At 50.2% G+C, this 26248-nt stretch overlaps 1 protein-coding gene across 1 annotated transcript in view; it reads left to right on the top strand.

Annotated features, from left to right (window-relative positions):
* The window catches only part of LOC127585812 (regulator of G-protein signaling 3-like), a 56474-nt gene that overhangs the window by 21357 nt on the left and 8869 nt on the right, over positions 1-26248 (top strand). Inside the window, 4 exon segments of the mRNA XM_052043509.1 lie at positions 17734-18246; positions 23116-23195; positions 24271-24339; positions 24928-25061. Of these exon segments, the coding sequence (XP_051899469.1) occupies positions 17734-18246; positions 23116-23195; positions 24271-24339; positions 24928-25061 (796 nt within the window).

Here is a 26248-nt window from a genome sequence, read left to right as displayed (position 1 = left end):
TGTTTTGGGCTCCATATTTAAGGAAGGTTATGCTTGTATTGGAGGTGCAGAGATTAACTGGTTGATCTGTGGGGTGAAACGTTTGACATTGGAAGGTTGGGTTGTCACTCGAGATCAGAACGAGAGGTGAACTTATTGAGACATATAAGATTGTGAAGGGCATTGACAGAGTGGATGCTGAGGAGACCTTCCCCTCTTGGGGTTATCTAGAACAACGGGTGGGGGGGGGCACAGATTCAGAATTAAGGGTTTGCCCGTCTCAGATGGAGATGAGCAGGAACTTCTTCTGTCAAAGGGTCATTACAGTATTGAGTCAAAAACTCATAGAGTCACACAGCACAGAAACAGGTCTGATGGCCCAACTGGTCCATGCCGACCAAGATTCCCATCTAATCCAGTCCCATTTGCCTGCGTTTGGCCCGTACCCCTCTAAACCTTTCCTATCCCTGTACCTGTTTGGAGTTCTTTCCCCCAGAGAGCTGTAGAGGCAGAGTCACTGACTATATTTAAGGTGGAGATTGACAGGTGTTGGGCCTACAAGGGAGGAGAGCGCGGGAAAGCGGTGCTGAGGGGCCGAGTGGCCAGATCTTCCTCCTGCGTCCTGTGCTTTGATAGCTCGGCCTTGAATAGTTCTCGAACCATGCAATTATCATGTGGAAGTGTGGACAAGCAGCCAGATGATAAGCCAAACATGAGCTGTAGAGAGTTGTGGACTCAGCCCAGATTCACAGCAGGGAGGTGGGAATTAAATCCCAAAGCAAGTAAACTTGTTTGGATGTACAACAGCTACTATGTGGTAAAACATCTTGATCACTCCACAAGCATGAGAATCAAACCGCGTTCCATGCAACAGATGCTGAGGCGAGGTGATTAGTATGATGTTCTGTTCTCAAGGAGATTCTGAGCAGACAGAGGGAGGTGGAGAAGTTCAGGGAGGGGGTTCCAGAGCGCAGGACATGGGCAGGTTGGAGGCGGGGTCACAGTGGCGAGCGCAAGGAGGAGGGTGGGAGATCTCGCAGGGGAGTCTGAGGCAAGGCGGGGTCTGGTTGCATCAAGTTGGTACGGCAATTCGAACGCACAGGAATGTCAGAAGCTGCAGAGAGTAGTGGACTCAGCCCAGTGCATCACAGGCACATCCCTCCGCACCATCGGTAGTATCTACAGGAGGTGCTGCCTCAAGAAGGCAACATCCATCATCAAAGATCCCCACCATCCAGGCTGTGCCATCTTCTTGCAGCTCCCATCGGGCAGGAGGTACAGAAGCCTGAAGTCCCACACCACCAGGTTCAGGAACAGCTACTTCCCTTCAACCATTTGGTTCTTGAACCAGCCAGCACAACCCTAATCACTACCTCAGTATAACAACACTGTGAACACTTTACACTATAATGGACTGTTTTTTTGGTTCTAATTGTGTTCTTTCTTGTATAATTTGTGTATAATTTATATTTTCCTTGTGAATACAGTGTATCTGATGCTATGTGCCTGTGATGCTGCTGCAAGTAAGTTTTTCATTGCACCTGTGCACGCATGTACTGGTGTATATGACGGGGCTGAATAGTTGGGTTGATGAAGAGCCAGCTCTGGGAGAAACAGGGACGGTTAGTGGGGGAGCTCCAGGGCTCAGGACCCAGGCAGGCAATAGCAGAACGATTAAATTCAGCCATGCGCAAGAGCGGTGCAGTGCAAAGGTTCCGTGGGTTGTCGGGCTAGAGAAAACTGGAATTGGTTTATTATTGTCACTTGTACTGAGGTACAGTGAAAAACTTGTCTTGCGTACCGTTCGTACAGGTCAATTCATTACACAGTGCATTGAGGTAGTACAGGGTAAAACAATAACAGAGTGCGAAGTGTCACAGCTACAGAGAAAGTGCAGTGCAGGTAGACAATAAGGTGCAAGGTCACAATGAGGTAGACTGTGAGATCAGGGGTCTATCTTGTCGTTCCAGGGAGGGATCCTAACACGGTAATGGGAGTTTAACGTGTGAAGCACAGACTGATTGGCAGCTGGTCAAAGTCAAAGTGGAGTTTATTGTCATCTGCACAAGTCCATGTGTGCACAGGTGCAATGAAAAGCTTACTTGCAGCAGCATCACAGGCACAGAGCATCAGATAAGCAGCACTCACAAGAAAAACATAAATTATGCACAATGTTTACAAGAAAGAACACAATTAGAGCAAAAAAAACCAAGTCCATTGTAGTGCCAAGTGGTCCCAGTGTTGCTGAACTGTAGTGATTCGGGTTGTGCCGGTTGGTTCAAGAACCGAATGGTTGAAGGGAAGTCACTGTTCCTGAACCTGGTGGTGTGGGACTTCAGGCTTCTGTACCTCCTGCCCAATGGGAGCTGCAAGAAGATGGCATAGCCCGGATGGTGGGGGTCTTCGATGATAGATGTTGCCTTCTTGAGGCAGCACCTCCTGTAGATGGTGGGAGGGATGTGTTGGGTAGAGTCGACTGCTCTCTGCAAGCTGGGTGAAGGATGGACGGGACAGGCTGCGAAGTAAAAGGCAGTAGCTCCAGGACCACGTGTGTGAAGGGCAGGGAGCACCACCTGGTAATGACGGGCTGCAGAAGTAACAAGCAAGTGGCGCTCATTAAGTCAGGTGATTGATGGGGTCTGTCCAGCTCTCCGAACCCCAAGAGGTTTGAAGAGGTCTTACCAGACCTCATTAAAGTTGCCCTTTCCCACAAACAGCTGGAGGCCAGATGTTCATTAGCAGAGCCCTGTAAGCTTGGCGCACTTTCCTTTTAACCTTGCCAGCTCCCCACCCCCTTCCTCCATTAAAACCGAGCAGAAAGTTGCTCCAGTTTTGAAATATCTCATTGGTCCCTCCAGCTCTTCCCAGCATGGAGAGACATACATTTCTGTAGCGTCTCTAATCCCCTTGTTATTCAAAGGGATGTTTGTTCATAGGGTGAGCGAGAAGAGTTAGTGTGCATTCTCCTAATATAGGAAGGGTCATGGCCAACTCGTGCATAGCAAGATTCCCACAAGGCAGCAACGAGATAATAGTTGTGTCATTGTATTATTTTTCCTAATGATGGGGATTAAATATTGGGGACAAAACTAGAGAGTTCCACCCTCCACTGTCAGCTCAACTGAAGTCGCCCCGGGATCTCCTATGTCTTCCTGAGAGTTGGAATTCAGTCCAATGGGGATAGCAGGAAGCTGGGTCCCGTTGTAGATTCACAAGGTGTGGGTGTCCATATGTAATCACTCCTTGAACTAAGTGCCACATCAGGCAACTTCAGTGCTCAGTAATGACTTTAGAGTCATAGAATTATACAGCACAGAAACGGGCCCTTCAGCCCGACTTGTCCCTGCTGACCAAATGCCTTCCTGGGTGAGTCCCATTTGCCAGCGTTTAGCCCACGTCCCTCTAAACCCTTCCTATCCATGTACCTGTCCAAATGTCTTTTAAACGTTTAATTGTACCCGCCTCTACCCCTTCCTCTGGCAGCTCGTTCCACACACTCACCACCCTCTGTGTAGAAAAACTTGCCCCTCAGGTCCCCTCTAAATCTCTCCCCTCTCACCTTAAACCTGTGCCCTCTGGTTTTAGACTCCCCTACCCTAGGAAAAAGGACTGTGACCATCCACCTTATCGATGCCCCTCGTGATTTTATAAACCTCTATAAGGACTTTAGTGAATCTGGAGTCATATATTAACAAAACTCAAGTAAGGAGGCAGATTTTCTCCCTCCACTGAAGGAGCAGGACATGAGTTTCCCAAACTTCCATTTTCTGCTTTGGTTTGGGTTTGTTTCCTTTCTCAGTTTTTAATTAATGTTCCACAAAATTGGGTCCTTTCACTTATTAAAAGTCCACTGCAAAGATGCTTCAGCTACCAGGCTCTCAAACTCAGTCCAATTTCACATAAACTTTTAATGTTTATCCCTGTTTACCAAGTCCCCTGCGTCACCCCACTAATCAACATGTTCCATAAACAAATGGGATAGCTGTGGGCTTGTACAAAGGTCCCTGTGACTTTCTTAAAACAGAATGACTGTAAATGTAAATTGTATGTTTAAAATTTACTGGAAACACTTGAGTTTTATCAGTGGGAAGAAGAGATTCTTCAAAGTCACTCGTGTGAATGACTCGCCTCCTGACATCCTGAGGCCTCTCCCCCGTCTACAAGGCACAAGCCAGGAGTGCAATGGAACAAACCCCACTCGCCTGGATGAGTGCGGTTCCAGAAGTGCTCAAGAAGCTTGACACCATCCAGGACAAAGCCGCCCGCTTGATCGGCGCCCCATTCACCTCCCTAAACACTCCCTCCCTCCACCACCGGTACCCAGTGGCTGCCGTGTGCACCGTCTACAGAATGCTCTGTTACTCAGCCGGGTATTTCCGACAGCACCTCCCAAACCTGCCACCTCTCCTGCCAAGTAGGAAAATGAACGCCACCATATGCAGGTCCCCTCCAAGTCCCACACTGTCCAGACTTGGGGATATATCAGTGTTCCTTCCTCATCACTGGTTCTCAATCCAGCACAGTGGGAGCACCTTCACCAGGACTCACAGTGGTTCGAGAAAACAGCTCATTACTTCTTTCTCAGGAGCAGGTAGGGATATGCAATAATGCCGGCCTTGGCAGTGATGTCCAGATCCCCAAAATAAGTACATAAAAGTAATAATAAGTTTTTCACTGTACCTCGGTACAAGTGACAATAATAAACCAATACCAAAACCAATAGCAATAATTTTGTACCCTTCCATAAGATTACCCCTCATTCTCCTGCACTCCAGTGAATAAAGTCCCAACCTGCTCAACCTCTCTCCATAACTCAATCCCTCGGGTGCTGGGAACATCCTCGTAAATCTTTTCTGCAGTTGTTTCCAGCTTAATGGCATCTTCCCGACAGCAGGTCAACCAAAACGGAACACAAAATTTCAAATACCAATAAAAATTGAAGCACCATTCATTGTACATTCCTCATCACTGTTTCTACGATCAGCTTTGTTAGTCTAGATTTACTTAATTAACTGAAATTAAATCCAAGTGTCTTTTAAATGTCATTATTGTACCTGCCTCAACCACTTTTTCTGGCAGCTCATTCTATATATCTAGCACCCTCTCCGTGAAGAAGACGTATGGGTAGGTTAATATGGGTTTAAAATGGGCGGCATGGACTCGTTGGGCCGGAAGGGCCTGTTACCACGCTGTAAGTAAAATTTAAAATTTAAATTTAAAAAGTTGCCCCTTAGAGCCCCCTTTCAATCCTTCCCCTCTCACCTTAAACCTACGCCCTCTAGTTTTTGGTTACCAAAAGACTGAGTGCATTCACCCTGGCTATACCCCTCATGGTTTTATACACCTCTATAAGGTCACTCCCTCAGTCTCCTACATTCAAAGGAATAAAGTCCCAGCCTGCCCAACCTCTCCCTATAACTCAGGCCCTCGAGTCCTGGCAACATTCTTGTAAATCTTCTTTGCGCTCTTTCCAGCTTAATGACATCTTTTCTATAGCAAGATGACCAAAACTGTGCACAATACTCCAGGTGTGGCCTCACCAACAGTTGAAATGAAAGAGCAGAACAGGTTTGAGGGACTGATTGACTTCCCTTGCCTTCCAAAGTTCCCAACTTCCCAGGTTCCCTCCTTCTTCTCCCATTTTCTAGTGGAATCCCGCACTACTCTCAGTTCCCTAGAACCCTTTGGCGTTCCTGCTTACCTCCAGGATTCCTGAGCTCATCCATTTCTGGCCTGCTTTGCTTCCCTGAATCCCGTGGCTCTGCTTTTGGTAAGTGAATTGCCCCTAGTGTGTAGGTGAGTGGTAGGGGTTGGTGGGAAGGTGGGGTTAGTGTAGGACTAGCGTAAACAGGTCTTTGTGGTTGGCATGGACTCGATGGGCTGAAGGGCCTGTTTCCATGTTACTCGACTCCATGAACCTCAACGTCGACCACTGCATCCCTTTCCGAACACGCACTCCAGGGAGAAACAGAGGATCTTCTCCCCCTCCACAGCAGCCATCAAATTCGGATTCCCCTTCTCGACAACACCCCCACCCCCCCTCCTCCTCCTGTGTTCTTGCAGTCAGCAGGTGTGTGTGTTGGAAACATGCTCCCGAAACGGGAGCTGCTGATTTAATTCCAGCTCACTGTCCAGGTAAATATCATTCCCTTGAAATGATTTACCAAGGTCAAACTCTGAGCAAACAATTTATGTTATGCTAATTTATTATTGGGTTATGGTTTTACAAAGCCTTATCAGCCATCTCAACCATTACATGTGGTTACAAACCATTACTTTGTTCTTAGAAGCACTCCCTTTGCCAAAGGCACTTTGTCAGGGGGAACGTAGAGTGTAAATACATTTTCAGAGCAGGCGGCACACATTTTATTTCCCCAGACACCCCAACTGCACTCTGCTGGGAAAACTCTGATTGCTTTGGGAGGATGAGGCTTGAGTCACGTGCAGGGAAAGATCCCAACCATTCCTGGAATGATGTGAGTGAGCTGATATCAGGTGTGGGTCTTAGCTGTGAGTTGGTGAAATGAGCTCCCCGCTCTTCCCCTTCAAGTTTGGTGCCTCTTCAGTGAGGGAGGGGGGGCAGGTGAAGCCTTGTCCCTCAATAGACCCCGAGTCGCTGTGAGCACCCCTTCCCAGATGCCACACAGAACAAACCTTAGGACAGGAGGTACAGAAGCCTGAAGTCCCACACCACCAGGTTCAAGAACAGCAACTTCCTTCAACCATCCAGTTCTGAACCAACCGGCACAACCCTGATCACTACCTCAGTACAGCAACACTGTGATCTCTTTGCACTACAATGGACTTTGTTTTTTCTTGTTCTAGTTATGTTCTTTCTTGTAAAATTGAGGATAATTTATGTGTTTCTTGTGAATCTTGTGCCTGTGATGCTGCTGCAAGTAAGTTTTTCACTGCACACATGGACTTGTGCAGATGACAATAAACTCGACTTTGACTTTGGACGTCCCAGAGTAGGGAAAGACTGGATCCTGTTTACGCAGAGTAAGATCCCACTACATGCAGTAAAACTCCGATAATCTGGCGGTCTCGGAACCTTGATATTCTAGTCCAGCGGGTTTCCCAGGTGATTGTCAAGTCGAGTTTATTGCCATGTGCACAAGTGCGGTGAGGTACAGGTACAATGAATATACTTACTTGTAGCAGCATCACAGGTGTGTAGGGACAGACAAGACACAGAATATAAATTATACGTAAAGAATTATACCATACAGTGAAAAGAAATGTGCAAAAGCAAGATCTTAACGCTAAAAAAAAGACAAAGACACAATCAGAGACAAGTCCACGGCAGTGAAAGAGGTGGTCCGTAGTGTCCCGTTGCTGAGGTAGGGTGAGGGTTGTGCATGTCGGTTCAAGAACCTGGTGGTTGAAGGGAAGTAGCTGTTCCTGAACTTGGTGGTGGGGGACTTCAAGCTTCTGTACCTCCTGCCCGATGGTAGCAGCAAGAAAAGGGCATGGCCCAGCTGGTGGGGAAGATAGATGCCGCCTTCTTGAGGCAGCACCTCCTGTCACTGGTCGATGAATGGATGTTACTCCGACCAATACCTAAACATTCTTTTATTTGGCTTTTTTTTAAACATGTTACACGGAAGTGTGACAAATTTTCCAGTGAACCCCGTGGGTTTAAGGGGAGCAGGAAGTATACAAGAACTCCGAATCCCGACTCTGGTTGGAAATCCATTCACGTTCCTGACCCCTGGTGTTCTGGACCACATCTCCCAGCTCCAGTCGGACACCTGGTCTGGAGGCTGGATTCCGAATCTGGCTGCACACCCGGTCACAGGCAAGACCCTGGTCTCCACATCCTTCCTATAGTGGGGTGACCAGAACTGCACACGATACTCTGTGCGGCTGAGCCAAAGTTTTGTACAGCTGCAACAGGATTTTCCAACTCTTAGACACAATTCCATGACCAATGAACACAAGCCTGCCGTACGCCGCCTTTACCACCCGACCTACTTGTGTGGCCACTTTTGGAGAGCTATGGACTTGGACCCCAGGATCCCTCTGTACATCAATGCTCCTCAGGCCATTTACTGTGTACAGCAATGATGCAGCAAAAGTACTGGGGCAATGTATTCAGGATCACTGGGAGCTGGCAGAGGATTGAAAAGAAAAAAAAATTAGGATGGGTCCTCGGTTTGTTGAATCTGGACCACATGATCTGAACTTGGCCTTGGTTCTACTTTCCTGACCGAACACTTTGATTGACTTGGAGAACCGAAATCTATCCGTATCAGCCTTGAATACGGTCAACAGGGCAAGGATTGGGTGACTAATGGTGTTGCTACTTGCGGGTATTGCTTGTCAGGCCAGTTCCAGGGTTAATCTGTTGTGGTGACTTTGGCTGAAGGGTTGGTCTCCACACAGGAAAGGAGGTTGAGAGGGACTTTGACAGTGCTCCAAGATCAATCGGGATTGGAGAAATCAAAAGAAAATCACCTCAGAGTGGTTCAGTGGGTAGAGACACTGCCTCACTGCGCCAGAGACCCAGGTTCGATCCTGATCTCCAACACTGTCTGTGTGTGGAGTTTGCAAGTTCTCCCTGTGACCGCGTGGGGGTTTCCCCCGGGGTGCTCCGGTTTCCTCCCACATCCCAAAGGCATGCAGGTCAGTAGGTTAAATCAGCCATTGTAAATCGCCCCCATTGTGAGGGTGAGTGGGTGAATCTTGGGGAGCAGTTGATGGGAATGTGGGGAGAATAAAAATGGGATTGCTGTGGGATTGCTGTAACTGGGTGGTTGGTGGTCGGGGTGGACCTCAGTGGGCGTGTTTCTGTGCTGCATCTCTCGATGACTCGCTCACATCTGGTTCAGACAGGGATAAAAGAGGGAAACATGTTCCCAATAGTGGAGGGTTCAAGCGTGGTGGGGGATTGTCGATGGCAATGGCAGAAGGACTAAAGGCGTAGACCTATTTTCTGAATGGGGAGTGAATTCAGAAATCGGAGATACAAAGGGACTTGGGAGTCCTAGTACAGAATTCCCCAAAGGTTAACTTGCAGGTTGAGTTGGTAGTAAGGAAGCGCAAATGCAATGTTAGCATTCATTTTGAGAGGACAAGAATATAAAAGCAAGGATGTAATGCTGAGGCTTTATAAGGCGTTGGTCAGACCACATCTGGAGTATTGTGAGCAGTCTTGGGCACCATATCTAAGGAAGAATATGCTGGCATCGGAGAGGGTCCCAGAAGAGGTTTACAAGAATGATCCGGGGCATGAAAGAGTTAACATACGAGGAATGTTTGATGGCTCTGGGCCTGTACTCACTGGAGTTTAGAAGGATGAGGGGGGGATCTCATTGAAACCTACTCAATATTGAAAGGCCTGGATAAGAGTGGATGCAAAGAGGATGTTTCCAGTAGTGGGAGAGTCTGGGACCAGAGGTCACAGCCTCAGAATAGAAGGACGTCCCTCTGGAACAGAGATGAGGAGGAATTTCTTTAGCCAGAGGGAGGTGAATCTGTGGAATTCATTGCCACAGACGGCTGTGGAGGCCAAGTCATTTGGTGTATTTAAAGCGGAGGTTGATGGGTTCTTGATTAGTGAGGGCGTCAAAGGTTATGGGGAAAAGGCAGGAGAATGGGGTTGAGAGGGAAAAATAAATCAGCCATGATCGAATGGCAGAGCAGACTCAATGGGCAGAATGGCCTAATTCTGCTCTTGTGTCGTCTGGCACAGATTTTCGGCAGTGGCCAGAAGGGACAAGGGTTTTACACAGAGACCAGTGGAACCCACTGCCTAAGACCATGGTGGTAACAGGGTCAATCTCAGCACTCAAAAGGAAATTGGTCGGGAACTTGAGGGAAACTGACCTGTAGGGCGCCAGGGCAAGACTTGGGGAATTAGACTGACGGGATGGCTGGACAACAAGTCAGTATAGACTCGATGGGCCCAATGTCCTCCTCCTGCGCTGTAATAGTTTCTACAATTCCAGAGAGCAATGGTACTGAAAGGGTTAAGTCTGTTGATGGACAGATTGACTCCAGGAATTGAAAAGGAAGTAAATTCGATTGTAAACATTTAATTTACTCGATAGCCTGATGTGCAAACATTCATTTGATCCAATTACAATCTGCTGATAAACTGTGGGGACCTGCTGTTAATATCAGAGCCAGAGTTGGGTAATGAATGTCAGCGAGACACTGGCACGGGGCCAGGGAAGCGTCAGGTACTAATTGGCATTAGCATCCACCTGGCGTTCGAAGATTGCTCCCTCAGCAGGTCATGTCTCGCGTCTTGAGTCGGCAGCTCGTTGGTCTTGAACCCCTGCACAAGAGGATGCAGCACAGGTTCTGCACTGACTGTTCATCCCAAGGCAGGGGAGTGCCAGAGATGCCTCTTACCAGAACGGTCATGAAACCAGGGTTACCTGGTCTTGTAGGTGGTGTCAATGTTTCTCTCTGCCTCTCCCATAATGTTTGTCTTGTGTTCAGTATATAAGACGAAGGATGAATGTTATCGTTGATGCTTGTGGGAGCTTGCTGTGCACGTATTGCTTTTTCCCACGTCACTGAAGTGACACTTTAAAGCAAAAAGGGGTGAGGTATAAAAGTCGGGACATCTTGCTCCAACTGTGCGTGTCCTGTGTGAGACTACGCTGACAGTACTGTGCACTGTTTTTGGTCTCCTGTTTCAAGGAGGGAGATACTCTCACTGGAAGCAGTGTGGAGGAAGATCAGTGGCTTGAAGGGCTGTCCCACAAGGAATCGTTGAGCATGCTCGGTCAAAATCCGTGTGACTTTCGGAAAGTGGGAGGTGATGTTATTGAAAGAAAAGATTCTGAGGGGAATTGACAAGGTGGCTGCTGAAAAGACACTGCTCCTAATCCCTCCCAGAACACGGGAGGATATTCAGCCCATCGATCTATGATGGCTCTCAGAGCCAATCCACCATAGAGTTGTACAGCACAGCCCTTTGGCCCAACATGACCATGCCAACCTTTTCCCCAAGCTGTACTAATCCCACTCGCCCACTTTAGGACCGTACGCTTCCATACCTTGCCTGTTTAATGTCCGTCTAAATGCCTCTTAAATGCAGTAATTGTACCAGACTCTACCACGTCCTCTGGCAGCACGTTCCAGATGTCAACCACACCCTGTGTGGGGGAAAAAGAACGTACCCCTCCGATCACCCTTAAAGCTCCTTCCTCTCACCTTGAACCTTTACTCTCTTATTTCTGGTATTCCTGCCCCATCTATACCTCTCATAATGTATACAGTCAGGTCACCACTCAGCCTCCTTCGCTCCAGGGAAAACAAGCCCAGCATATCCAATCTCTCATTAACTAAAATCCCCCAATCCAGGCAACATACTGGTGAATCTCCTCTGCACTCTCTCCAGTACAACCACATCCTTTCCATAGTGTGGTGACCAGAACTGCACACAGTACCCCAAGTGTGGTCCAACCAATGTTTCGTAAAATTGCAACATAACATCCCAACTCTCATATCCTATCCCCCGACCGATGAAGGCTGGCATGTCATTTACCTTCTTCACCTCCTGAGCCAACAATGTTGCCACTTTCGAGGAAGAATGGACTTAGACCTCCTGGGTCCGTCTGTTCATCAACAGTCCTCAGTGCCCTACCATTTGCTGTTACTGTATATGGCCTACCCCTATTTGACTTCCCAAAATCCATCCCCTGGCACGTTTTGGGATGAAACTCCATCTGCCAATGCTCTGCCCAACTTCCCAACGGATCTATATTCCCGCTGCATCCTTGGGCGACCTTTCTCACTGTCATCAGCACCACCAATTTACACCAGCAAACACCACGTTATTTCTCTGTGATCTAATCTCTCTCACATTCCCATCAACCCCACCTTGATCCTTCCACCACCCACCCACCTACCTACCTACCTCCACAAGGGGCAAGTTACAGTCACCACTTGACACTTCAGGGTATTTTGTGGATGTTGAAGGAACTGGATGACCCGACGGAGAACATGCAAGCTGCACACAGGCAATGCCTGTGGTCAGGATTGAACCTGGGTCCCTGGAGCTGTGAGGTAGCAGTGCTAACCACAGCATCACCATCCTTCTCCAGTGTTGTAATCTAGAACCAGTGGTCATAGCTTCAGAATATCGAGGTCATCTATTTAATACAGAGAAGAGGAGGAACTGAAGGCAATGAATCCTTGGAACTCCCTACCCCAGAGAATTGTTGTCAAATATATTCAAAGCCAATAGATTGATGGGACTCAAGGCAACAGCCGAGAAAGTGAAGCTAAGGCAGAGAATAGATCTACCCTGATCTGATTATTATCTGGGCAGATTATTATCTAGAAGGAGAGAAAATTCAAAGTACAGAAGTACAAAGGGACTTGGGGGTACTCGTGCAGGATACCTTAAAGGTTAACCACCAGGTCGGATCGGTGGTAAATAAAGCGAATGCTATGTTGGCATTCATTTCGAGAGGTATAGTGTATAAAAGTAGGGAAGTGTTGATGAGGCTCTACGGGGCACTAGTGAGGCCTCATTTGGAACACTGTGCACAGTTTGGGCTCCATATCTTAGGAAAGATGTGCTGATGTTGGAGAGGATTCAGAGGAGATTTACGAGGATGATTCCCGGAATGAAAGGGCGTTTCCCGGAATGAATGAGCGTTTGTCGGCTCTTGACCTGGTACTCACCTGGAGTACAGAAGGAAGATGAGAGGGGACCTCATAGAGACATTTTAAAATGTTGAAAGGACCTGCACAGAGTAGATGTGGCTAGGCTGTTTCCTTGGTGGGGTGAGTCCAGGACCAGAGGGCACACTCTTAGAATTAGAGGGTACAGGTTTTAAAACAGAGATGAGGAGAATTTCTTTAGCCAGAGGGTGGTGAATTTGTGGAATTCCTTTGCCACGTACAACCAGTGGAAGCCAGATCATTGGAATGGCGTTTAAGGGAAGGAGATAGATAGAAAGATATCTAAATAGTCGGGGTATCAAGGGATGACTGGGAATAAGGCCGGAAATTGGGGTTAGAATAGTGTGGTTTTTTTGCGCCCCCCCCCCCCCCCCCCCCCCCCACCCCCCCCCCCCCCCCCCCCCCCCAATTTCTCATTCCTTTTTCTTTTTCCCTTTTCCTTGGAGCAGACTCAATGGCCGAATGGCCTACTTCTGCTCCCTTGTGTTGTGATCTTGTGATTGAATGCCAGAACAGGCTTGAGGCGTCACATGGCCGACTCTTGCTCCAATTGCTCTGTATCGTTGGCTGAAAGGCACTTTTGGAATATCCTACAAGCACAAAGTTGTTGGAATAAATTTTACTGTCGGGTAATTTAAAAATGAATCACAATTGCTTGCAGCATTAAACAACTTGATTGTAAGTTAATTCGCCATTTTAATTACACTGTGAAAAAATAACAAAGTACAGATTTTTGAACTTGATTGATTCTAGTTAAGTACTCTGTAGGCGTAATTTTTAATGTATTTAGTAGTTTCATTCAGTTTTTCCCTGTGACTGCATGGGTTTCCCCCTGGGTGCCCCGGTTACCTCCCCTTCTCAAGGACCCTGCTGGTTGGGAGATTAACTTGCCTCTGGTGTGTTGGCAAGTGGTGGACTATGGAGGGCATTGACTGGAAATGTGTGGAGGATAAAACGGGACCGGTATAAATGGGTGCTTAGTGCGGATATGGTGAGCTTCACGAGAGACTGCAAGATGCTGGAGATCTGGAGCAACACACAAAAGTGCTGGAGGAACTCAGCGGGTCGGGCAGCATCTGTGGAAGGAACTGGACAGTCGATATTTCAGTCGAGACCCTTCATCAGGGACAGGACAGAGGGGAGGTAGCCGGTATAGGAAGGTTGGGGAAGGGGTGGGGCGAGAGCTGGTGGTTGATGGGTGGATCAGCTGAAGGGGGTGAGGGCAGGGGGGGAGAGTGGAAGATGGTTAGAAGCTGGGAGGTCACAGATGGAATTGACAGAGGGCTGAAGGTGGAATCGACAGGAGAGGACCGTGGAACTGACGAAGGGAAGGAAGTGAGGAGGGGAACCGGACGGAGGAGTGTGGGCGCGACGGGCAGATGGCGAGGGGAGAGGGAAGGGGTGAAGGGCTGGTGGGATAAGGAACAAAAAGAGTGCTGAAGGGTTTGTTTCTGTTGTGATTGCTCTATAATCAGTGAAAGTAACAGCGGTATTTCCCACTTTGCTACCATTACCTACTTAACCCCTTTGCAAAGATGACTGTAAGGCCAATCTCAGCTATTTTCACCTCTGACAGCAATAGAAATCTTATTATACCTACAACGCTCTTGAGTCTTGAAACAGTCAATATATTACCTATAAGTGAGACCTCTAAGATAATCGTTTATTTATTGTCACACGTACTGAGATACAGTGGAAAGCTTTGTTTGCATCCAGACAGATCCTTCCATGCATAAGTACATCGAGGAAGTACAAAGAAAAATAAAACACATAATATGGAATGTCGTGTTACAGTTTGCAGAGAAAGTGCAGTGCAGTAGACAAATAAAGGCAAGGGCTCTGATGGAGGTCGATTGAGAAATCAAGAGCGTTTTATCCTGATCAGGATTCCATCCATCTTTCCCACAAGCCTTTGTATACACAGACTATAGAACACAGAACAGTGCAGCACAGGAACAGGCCCCTTCGATCCACGATGCTGTGCTCAAACTAATTAAACTAGTAATTAAATGCCAAACTAACGAATCCCTTTAGCAACCACAATGTCCATCTCCTCCACCCTCTGCACATCCGTGTGCCTATCTAAGAGCCTCTTGAACACCTCTATCCTATCTGCCTCCACTGCCACCCCTGGCAGCGCATTCCAGGCACCACCTGTGTTGAAATTAAAAGTATACGTCTACTATAAAATTAAATCAATGGCCATTCTCTTTAGTTGCAAGACAGGCAGCTCTTCAACGTCAGTCTAACTTAGACACCAAGACTGGGAACAGCAAAACAATTTTATTTCCCATTCCAATTTTTCCATCTTCACTGCTTTGCGTTCAGTTTTACAAAGTTCCCAAGACATGAGAGAACTGAACCAACATTTACTGTCAATTTTGGGTTGTTCTGTCCTAATCAGCAAACAACAGAGTCTATTCACTCAGGTCCAAAGAACATGGTCTATTGTACTGCAAGCAGAGTCTGTACATGTAGCAAGTAGTTTTTGTTTCGCAATGAAGTGAGTCTAATGTACAGCAACCGTTTATTTTACAACTGTACAGGGTTTATTGTTACACTACACAGTGTTGATTTATTGTGAACAGCATGCATTAGCAGACTTTATTTTACAATGAACGGGTTTTATTAATGCAGTAAACAGTCTATTTACATCTGTTACTCTATAAAACAGCTAATTTTTACGATGAATTAGGTCTATTCTTGTACAGTAAGCAGCTGATCTTACAATAAACAGGATCTATCTGGGCGGTTGATGTATGGTTTTCAATGAACAACGGTCTGGTTATTACAAAGAAATGATCAATTTTGCAGTGAACAGGATCTGTTTAAACAGGGTCATATTTACTCCAGAATAATTTACAACAAATCTGGTCTATTTATACAACAGAGCCTACGTCACAACAGAGTCTGCTAGCTCAAAAAACAAACTCTTCTGTTGCAAACAACAGATCATTTTGCAAGTGTCTTTACTTAACAAAGGAAGACTACTTATGAAGCAAACAGACCTCCAGATTTAGCCGAGGCAATGTCTCCTGATATGGGCAAGATTTCTTATCATTAGGGTGGAGTGTAGTTATCTGATACACATGATGTGTATCTTACAGCAATGCTTGACTGAAGTGCTGTCCAAGTCACTCCATTTACCCTGAGGTCCACTGGTGCCCTGGAGTTTGCTTTTGTTTGTCTGCTGGTGGCTAATGGGGTTACAATTAGCGGCTCATGTAGATCGATAGCGGTCAGGAGACTGGTGCCGGCCAGTGTCAAGAGCACTGGGATTGCCTTGGAGGAGATGAGAGAGGGGGTAGAAACCAGACAAGGAGTTGCTGTAAAGTGTGAATGGGAGAAGGTCCTGTTGGGAGACCATGGGATTCAGTGAGACCCTGGGAGATCAGGAGATCCTGGTGATCCTGGAACTGAGGGATTTTGTGGATTGCAGGGAGATTCTGGAATATCAAGAGATCATTGGATACGATAAGGATTCTGGGATTCAGGGGGAATCCTTGATTACAGGGTGGTCCTGGATTCAGGGAGATACTGAGATTTTGTGGATTACAGGGGGGTTCTGGGACATCATGGGTTAAGGTGAAATCCTGGAATACTGCAAGATCCTGGGAATATAAGCTGATCCTGGGTTACAGGGTGGTCCTGGGATTCAGGAGATGCTGGGATTTAGGAGATTCTGACATTCAAGGAGATGCTGAGATTTGTGGAGTCTGGGATACAGCAAGATCCTAGGATTCAGCGTGATCCTGAGATCTGGGAAGACCCTGGGAATATAAAAAAATCCTTGGAATCAGGGAGATCCTGGAATCTGGAAGCTGTCTGTAAAATTGGAGAATGAACTGGCAACGCAAGCCGCGGTGAATTGGAAACAGATGGACAGAAACACGGTAGCTGCACTCAAAAATAGCAAAGGCTAAATCAAGTTCAAGTTGTCCGACAAAAGTTCTGATGGCAATTGTAATGCAAGGGTCAGTCAGTGGTAGGGTGCAGCAATGGTCGGTGCTGAGGGAGCCCTGCACTGTCAGAAGTACTGTCTTTCACAGGAAGTTCAGTCAGTGGCTCAGGGAGTTGAGAGAATATTCCCGGGGCCACTATTTTGGAGAGGAACAGGGAGTTCTCCCTAGTTAATATCTGTTCCTCAGTCAAACCCCAGGTAAAACAATTGCCTGCTCTTTGCTGGCTCTGGGATCTTGCTGTGCACGGACTGTCTCGCACTTTCCGCACACTGCGACGTAGACTCGGAAGATATCTTAATTGGTGCAAAGCGCGTCAATCAGGATGAAACAACGTCTCCATCTTTAACCTTTCTTCCCATCCTCCCTCTCATTTCATCCCTGCCTTCCGCCTCTCTCCGACCCTGGCTTTCCACACTGTCCCTCACTCGCCGTCTCCCTGGTCCCCCTTTGTCTCTCCACCCCTCCATCTCCCACCTGATCCCCTTGTCCCCTCCATTCCCACGCTCCCCCCCATCAGTCCACCCCTGCCCATCCCCTCCAGTCCTCCGCCCTCCATCCCTACATCCCCCTCCTTTCTCCTGTACATTGCTTCCCCTCACCATCCCTCCCTTCCTACGTCTCTGTCACACCTCCCTCCAGCCTCTCCCTCTCTCCAATCACATCCCTCCTCCCTTCCCCATCCCATAATCCCTCTCCACTGTCCCCCCTCAAGCTCTCCTACCCCTCCACCTACCCTCTTCTATGATCCTCCCCCTCCTTCCCCCTTCCCCTCACCTCCTTTCCCCCTCCCCTTCTCCCCTTCCCCTCCTCTCCTCCCCCTTCCCTCCCCCTCACCCACTCCCCCCTCCCTCACCCTTTGCCTCAACGCGTCCTCCTTCCCCACACCCCAACCCCTCATTCCCAGTGCACCACCCCACCCCTCCCCATCATCCCCTCACTCACCGCCTCCCCACCCCTCACCCCAACCCACTGCCCCTCCCCTTCCCAACCCCCTCACCCCCTAACCCCTCCCCCACTATCCCCTTCTCCTCACCCCAATCCTCCCCCTCCCCTTCTTCCTTTGCTTTCCCTTCCCCTCACACTCACCCCCACCCCCACCCCCACAGAGCTGACTTTCTCTCTCCCTCCCCCCTCCACACAGATGCCGAAGGGCGAGGGAGGAGGAGTCCTGCGGAAGGTGGGCTCCGAGAGCTGCCTGCTCGACTGCCAGACCACGCCGTGGCCCCACCGGCTCCTCCGGCGCCGCAAGCACCCGGTGGCGGCGGCTGAGCCGGCTCCGGGTGCGGGGCAGCCGGTGGTGATCCCAGAGGTGCGGATCCAGAGGGAGTACAGCCTGAGCGTGGACACCCTGCACCAGCTGGCGGCCGGCAGCCCGGACGATTCAGACGCCGAGAAGAGCAGCGAGAGCCTGCGAGAGCCCAACCGCCTGGGCGTGGGCGAGCCGGCCATGTGGCGGACCTACAGCGACGGCAACCTGTCCCGGGCCAGCAGTGAGAGCCGGCCCTTCGCCTCCAGCCACCAGCTCAGCAGCAAGCAGAAGGCAGAGAGCGGCTGGAGCCTCCCTTCGCCCAAGACCCTGCGCAAGGAGCGGGCGTTGGGCCGAGTGGCCGCGGCCAAGGAGCACCTGCGCTCCCTCTTCACCGGATCCCGCAAGGTAGGGGCTCAAGGGACCCTGGCCATTCGGCCCCTCGCCAGGCAGATCGCTCACTGCTTTGCTCAACTCTCCCAAAGACCAAACATTCCGATCTGTCAAGGTTTAAGTTCAAGTTTATTGTCACAGGCAGATGTACCCAGGGTATAAATGCCCTTCACATCAGCTTTATGCAGCACAGTACATTACAGACTTGACAATCAGTTAACATCAACTTAAATTCACACAAGTTATACATAACTTACACAGCATAACATAACCACGTGAGTAAAAGACTGAGAGAGAGAATGAGAAATATACTCTGAAATAGTGTCAGAGTTTACTTTTCTACAGCACAGAAACAGGCCCTTCAGCCCAACCAGTCCATGCTGATCCAGATGCCCCATCCAAGCTAGTCCCATTTTCCAGCGTTTGGCCCACAACCTTCTGAACCTTTCCTATCCATGTACCTGTCCAAGTGTCTTTTCAAAGTTGTTATTGTACCTGCCTCAACCACTTCCTCTGGCAGCTCGTTCCACATGTGGACCACCCTCTGTATAAGGAAAGCAGTTGCCCCTCGGGTTCCTGTTCAGGTGGCTTCAGGGCGGTCGTGGGGAAGAAGCTGTTGTTGAACCTTGAGGTGTGGGTCTTCAGGCTCCTGTACCTCCTTGCCTGATGGCAGCATCGAGAAGAGGGCATGAACTGGATGGTGGGGGTCCCCGATGATAGATGTCGCCTTCCTGAGACATCGCCTCTTGTAGACGTCCTCGCCGGTGGGGGGAGCTGAACCCGTGATGGAACTGGCTGTCCCACCACTCTCGGTAGCATTCATGTGCATCCCAAGTGCATCTAAAACCAGGAGGAAAGAGGTTTGGAAGAGATCTGAGCAAGGACACTATCTGCCAGAGGGTGGTTAGAATCTTGGATGCCATTACTGAGGGGGTGGTGGAGGCAGAGCCTCTGACAATATTTGAGAAGTATCTCGACAAACACTTGACGTGCCAAGTTGTAGAAGGCTACGAATCAAATGCCGGTAAATGGGATTAATGTAGACAGGTACTTGTTGGTTGGAGAAATGCTGGAATCCGGAGCCACACACAACCTGTTGGAGGAACTCAGTGGGTCAAGCAGCATCTGTGGGGGGAAAGGAACTGTCGACATTTTGGGTCGAAGCCCAAACTTCAGGACTGAGAGTGGAGAGGGGAGATGGCCAGAATAAAGAGGAGAGGAGAGGGGGAGTGGTGAGACAGACCCAATTTGTCCATTGCTAACTTGATGGTTAGCATGGACAAGGTGGGCCAAAGGGTCTGTTTCAGTGCTGTATGACTGCCCGCTGAAAGGAGAAAGTACCCCCTTATTCTGATGCTTTACCCCCTCATCTCAGATTATTTTCTGGAGGAGAAACATTGTCTCAGCTCCTAATATATCAAGGCCCCTTGTGATCCTGTGCGGGCCGTCCCGGGTAATGAATGGGTTGCGTTTTTACAGATGCTCTTGAGTCGATTCTGTCAGAAAATCCAAAACATCACTCAATAGAGTAACCATACCCCCACAGTGTTGTAATGAATGGCATCAAAAGTACACAAGACTGATAAGAGGGAGAACCTAATTGAAACCTACCAGATATTGCAAGGTCTGAATAGAGTGGACATTGGAGAAGATGTTTCCATCAGTGGGGGAGTCCAGGATCCGACGGCACAGCCTCGGAATAAAGGGACGTCCCTTTAGAACTGAGATGAGGAGAAATTTCTTCAACCAGAGGGTGATGAATCTGTGGAATTCGTTGCTACAGAGGGCTGTGGAGGTCAGGTCATTGGGTGTATTTAAGGCAGAGATTGATAGGTTCTTAAACGGTAAGGGGGTTAAAGAAGGCGGGAGAATGGGGTTGTAAATAAATCAGCCATGATTGAATGGTGGAGTAGACTTGATGGGCCAAATGGCCTAATTCTGCTCCTATGTGGTCTCAGGGAATCTGCCTCTTCCCAGATTATCCACGGTCTATAGATCTCAGGGCCAGGACAATGTCCTCTCTCCCTAACCTCCGTGGTTGTGGGTTCTGGGAGGTGTGTTCAGAGAAGATGAGTAAGGGCAGTGCTTTGTAGATGTGGTGTGCTGTGCATCAGAGTTGGAAGGAGTGAACATCTCGGGAGGTGGATGGGGCACCAGTCAAGTGGGCTGCTTTGTCCTGGATGATAAGACCTCTTTATTAGTCACCTGTACATCAAAAACACACAGTGAAATGCATCTTTTGCGTAGAGTCTTCTGGGGGCAGCCCGCAAGTGTTGCCACGCTTCTGGCGCCCAACATAGTATTCCCACAACTTCCTAACCCGTACGTCTTTGAATGTGGGGGGAAACCGGAGCACCCGGAGGAAACCCATGCAGACGCGGGGAGAACGTATAAACTCCTTACAGACAGCGGCGGAATTGAACCCGGGTCGCTGGCGCCATAAAGCGTTACACTACCGCTACACTACCGTGCCTGCCCTGTTCTTGAGAGTTGTTGGAGCTGCTTAAGGGTAGCAAGGAGGGGAGGATTCCATCGCACTCCTGACATAGTCTGTGGATGGTGGATAGTCCTTGGTGGTATCAAGAGATGAGTCACTCACCACAGGATACCCAGCTTCTGACCTGCTCTTGCAGATGCTGGCCTGACCTGCTGAGTTCCTCCAGCACTTTGTGTATTGTTCCAGATTGCGGCATCTGTCGAACTTCTTGTGTCATCGGTTGGTCAGTTGAGTTTCAGGTCAATGGTGACCACCCAGGATGGTGGAAAATTCTCCCAGATAACAAGGGGTTAAATGTGAGGTCACTTACAGACAAATTGTATTCCCAGGGAAACAGAAAGGCTGAATTATCAGAAGCCTTGAAGACACAAAAGGGATCTGAAGAGTTAAATGTGGAGTATTGGTTGGAGGTTTTGAGACTGCAGCCTTCACAATCTGACTAATGTCCAAATGCTCAGCTCTTCCAATCCCTCAAGACAGGGTCATTGTTTTGATGAGATGATCAGTCGATAAACACAATTCCTCTCTCCTGCTCTTGGCCTACCCTGCACAAGGTTACACTGAAAATCATTGTTTTTATATAAATCTGGAGGGATCAAGTTGTAGTGCTGCCTGCTTGACCCTGACCCATTTACTGCACCCCCACTCCCCCCCGCCCCCCCCAATCCCTGTCTCCAGTGATTCAAAGCAGTGGGAAAACTTCTGCTAATTGTCTCACGGCAAGATCCCACAAACAATAGAGCCAGAAGCCTGGTTCGGCTGGCACTTTGTCCCCCAACACTGTGGAGCACATTGAACTTTAAGTTATAAGGGATGAGACTGGACCGGCCGGCACTGTTTTCCCTCGAGTGAAGGAGGCTGAGGGATGACCTGATAGAGGTTTAAAAAAAGTCATGAGGGGCGTACATAGGTCGCAGTCTTTTTTCCAGGGTAGGAGAGTCTAAAACTAGAGGGCACAGGTTTAAGCTGAGAGGGGAAAGGGGACCTGAGGGGAGCAACTTTTCTACACAGAGGGTGGTGGGTATATGGAATGAGCTGCCGGAGGAAGGGGCAGAGGTGGGGACAATTACAACATTGAAAGACATTTGGACAGGTTCATGGATAGAGGGATACGGGCCAAATGCAGGCAAATGGGATCAGCTCAGAAAGGTGCCTTGGTTAGAATGGACAAGTTGGGCCAAAGGGCCTCTCTCTGTGCTGTATGACTCTATGACTCGAACATTTCAGTCACCTGTTTGCAATTCCAGGTATTGCAGTTTCCTAGGCATCCAGGAATTGATGGGAAACTCTGGGAATTGGCCAGTGTTGCACAGCCACCCACACCACACACAGATCATCTGGGGCTTCAAAGCACCGCTCACTCTTTTGGAATTTGCTTCAAATCCCCTGCAGGCTCCTTCTGGAGAGCGTTGGTGTTGGGTGGGTGGTGTTTAACCCTGCTGGGTATCCTGGCTGACAGGAGGCCTGGATACAGGAGGTGCAGCAACGTTATCGACCTCAGTGCCAGCATTGACCCCGCAGTGGGAGGTCTCGCACTGACCGCAGATGGGGAAGGGGTTGCCGAGAACGGCAAGGGGCTGACGGGGTTAATCTGCACTTGCATTTTAAAATTCTCTTCCTTATTGCCACATCACCCTGCTCCCCTCCTCCTCTGCTCCCCTCCCCCTCTGCACCTCACCCCTCCCCCTCTGCTCCCACCTCCAGCCTTACAACCCTTCCACCCAGCAAACTGACCCCCCTGAACTCCCCCTCTCTCTCCCCACCCGGGGGATGCTGTGATGGGGTGGGGAAGATGCTGGGGTGGGGGTGCTGTGCTGGGTTAAGGGACTGGATTAGGGCGGCACGGTAGTGTAGCGGTTAGCATAACGCTATTACAGAGCCAGCGACTTGGGTTCAATTCTGGACACTGTCTTTAAGGAGTTTGTACGTTCTCCCCGTGTCTGCGTGGGTTTCCCCCACATTCCAAAGACGTACGGGTAGGTTAACGTGGGTGTAATTGGGAGGCGCAGACTCGTTGGGCTGGAAGGGCCTTGTTACCATGCTGTATAAATAAAGGGTGGGGTGTAGGGGTGGCATGTAGGGGGTGGGGGTGGGTGCTGGGGTTGGGGGGCTGGAGGTGAGGTTCTGGGGGTGGGGGTGGAATGTGGGGGTGGGAGCTGGGGGTGGGGTGCTGGGGATGGGGTGCTGGTGCTGGGGCTGTGGTGCCTGGTGTGGGGGTGGGTGCTGGGGGGTTGAGGTGCCCGGTGTGGTGTGTGGGGGTGGGTGATGAGGGTGGGGTGCCCAGGATGGTGTTGGGTGCTGAGGGTGGGGTGCCCGGGGTGGGGGTTGGGTGCTGGGCCGTCCCATGATGACTGATAGCCTGTGACGGCTGACCTTCTGCCTTTCAGCACCTGGCCTCCAGCGTGGAGTCGGACCTGGGTCTGGACTGTTCCGAGACCGACAGCCGGATCCGGCGGAAGAAACCCCTGTGAGTGTCCCTGGTCCCACTGGCACTGCCACTGGGGTGGGGGGAGGGAGCTGCAGGCTGAGCCAAAAGGGTGTGTGTGTCTGTGTGTGTGTGTCTATGTGCGTGTGTGTGTGTCTGTGCCTGTGTGTGTGTCTGTGTGTGTGGGTGTGTGTGGGTGTGTGTCTATGTGCGTGTGTCTGTGTGTCTGTGTATTATCTGTGTGTGACTGTGTGTGTGTGCGTGTGTGTGTGTGTGAGAGAGAGCACACTGTTGGTGTGGTGAATGGGCGGTGGGTGTGAGTCACTTAACCCGATCCAGACGTTGGGGAATCTCCCTCCACAAGACCGGCCTGTCTCCTGAACCTCGGCACTGGGCTCCACTGGGAATGGCAGTACTTCCCTCGGCTGGAGCCGGGGTCGGGGTCATTGCCGATCAGCCGGGCAGTGGAATGGCTTTTCGGAGCAGGGGTTTGCTGGCGGGGACGGGTCTCTCCCTTCGCCCCCCTCACCCAGGACCCGGGGCGGGGGGAGGTGGTGTGGGAAGGAAGGTCGATCAGAGGCGGCGCCGACTGTCTGACTTCCTTGAACAGGATCTCAGTAACGAGACAGAGGAGCGGGGCCGGGTGAAACCATAAACATTTGAGGAACTCAGGGCTGCGATGGGGAGATAACCCGATGCACTTGACTGCATCTGTGTGGCGCCTGCGATGTTGCGCAAGGTCCCAAACAAGGGCAGTCAAACTGAAACAGGCCCCCAAAGAGCTACCGGGGGATTGGAACAGGCTCTGTTAAAGGTGGGAGAGGCACCTCTTGAGAGGAGGGGAGGTGCAAGGATTTAAGGGGAGGGGTTCCTGAGCTCAGGACCCAGGCAGCAGTAGAAGGGAGATCTCGGGGACCGCAGGTTCTGTCCCACACAGGTCCGGCCAGTGGTCCGGGGGATGGGAAGTCCTGGTCCTGACACTGCTTGGCGGATCTCTCCGCTGTTCCCACTGGCTGCTGTCCAGACTGATCCCGTCCAATCGGTGATGCCAGCGGTCCCGGGGGGGCTGGCCTGTCCCATCTGATTTGATTTCTGTGCTTCCCCCCCCCCCTCCCAGGACGAGTCGCCTGGGCTTCCTGCAGCGGTGGAACGACTCCGGTGGGCTGAGTGAGTTGGACTCTCTGAGGTGAGGCTGCCCGGCTCCGACAGAGGCTAGGAGAGTCCCCTTCCGTCCCCTCCCCTCCTCACTCCGTCCACTCCAGTCCACTGCTCCCCTCTCTGACCTTGCCTCCCCTCTGTGGGATCTTGCTGTGCAGCAGAACACATACTTGTCCTTCCCCTCCCCCCACCACCCCCGAATCTTGCAGTGCGGTGGAATACGCACTCCCCTTCCCCTGGGATCTTGCTGTGCAGTGGAATACACACTGCCCTTACCCCAGATCTTGCTGTGCAGTAGGACTGATCTCTGCTTGGGATCTTGCTGTGCAGCGGAACGCATCCTGTCGTTCCCCCTGGGATCTTGCTGTGCAGTGGGATACATGTAGCCCTGCCCCTGGGATCGCTGTGCGGTGGAACACTAGTCCCATGGGATCTTGCTGTTCAGGAGAACACGTCGTCCTCCCCCCTTCTCAGATCTTGCTATGCATCTGGTCCTCTTCCACTCCCTCTCCCCCCCCCCCCAACTTCCCTCCTCCAACCCCCCCCCCCACCCCCGGAGGCAGGATCTCCCCCTCCCGCACCGGCCTCTGACACCTCTGCTCTGTGTTGTGTCCAGGCCGACAGCGGAGGAGGCTCAGCAGTGGGCAAAGTCCCTGGACACATTACTGGCTCATCGATGTGAGTACGGGGTCCGGGGTGAACCAGTGCAAGGGTCTGTGCAGCACAGTGCACGGGGGGGAGCGACCCGAGGTGTGGGCGTAGTGTGTGGGGGTAGGTGCAGAGGGCTGGGAGTGTAGGACAGAGCGGGGGTTGGGGTGAGGAAAGCAGAGGAGCAGATGTGCGTACGGTGGGCTGTTGGGACGGATGGTGAGATAGAAACAGAGAGGTGGACGAAGGTGTAAATATGGAGAGATGGATAGACCGGAGGCTGGAATCTGGAGCAACAAACTGCTGGAGGGACTCAGCGGGTCAGGCAGCATCCGTGGAGGGGAAACGCACAGTCGATGTTTCGGGTTCGAGACCCTGCCTCAGGGCAAGATACAGCAGTCGCGACCCAAAATGTTGACCGTCCATTTCCCTCGACTGACACTGCCTGACCCGCTGAGTTCCTCCAGCGTCTCGTCTGTTGCTTCAGATACAGCAGCGGGTAGGAGATTGCAGAGCTACATAGAACACAGAACAGTACAGCACAGGAACAGGCCCTTCAGCCCACCATGTCTGTGCCGAACATGATGCCGAATTAAACTAAATCCCTTCTGCCTGCACTTGATCCACACCCCTCCACTCCCTGCACATTCATTTAAAACGCCACTAGAGTATCTGCCTCCACCATTCCCCTGGCAAACCTGTTCCAGGCACCCACCACTCTCTGTGTGGGGGAAAAAAACCTGCCCCTCACATCCCCTTTGAACCTTCTCCCTCTCACCTTAAATGAATGCCCTCTAGTATTGGACATTTTAACCCTGGGAAAAAGATTCTGTCTACTCTATTTGTGCCTCTCATAATTTTATAAGCTTTTGTCAGGTCTTCCCTCAGCCTCTGCTGCTCCAGAGAAAACAGCCCAATTTTGTCTGACCTCTCCTTATAGCTCCTGCCCTCTAATCCAGGCAGCATCCTGGTGAACCTGTTCTGCACCCTCTCCAAAGCCCCCACATCCTTCCTGTAATGAGGTGACTGGAACTGCACGCACACATACATATAGCGAGAAGGTGATTTGGGGTAGGCCACAGATACAGAGAAATGGAAGAGATGGAGGGATGGATCCGGAGATGTGATCAGAATCAGATTTATTATCACTGACATAAGACGTGAGATGTGTTGTTTTGTGGCAGCCATACAGTGTAGGACATAAAATCTATAAATCACCAAAAATAAATAAATAGAGCAAAAAAGAAAGGATTAACGAGGTGGTGTTCATGGGTTCACGGACCGTTCAG

Source organism: Pristis pectinata, chromosome 34, assembly GCF_009764475.1.
Source record: "Pristis pectinata isolate sPriPec2 chromosome 34, sPriPec2.1.pri, whole genome shotgun sequence".
NCBI classification, from domain to species: Eukaryota; Metazoa; Chordata; class Chondrichthyes; order Rhinopristiformes; family Pristidae; genus Pristis; species Pristis pectinata.
The sequence above is the reverse complement of the archived record's forward strand: the minus strand, read 5'-3'. Positions and strand labels throughout refer to the sequence as shown.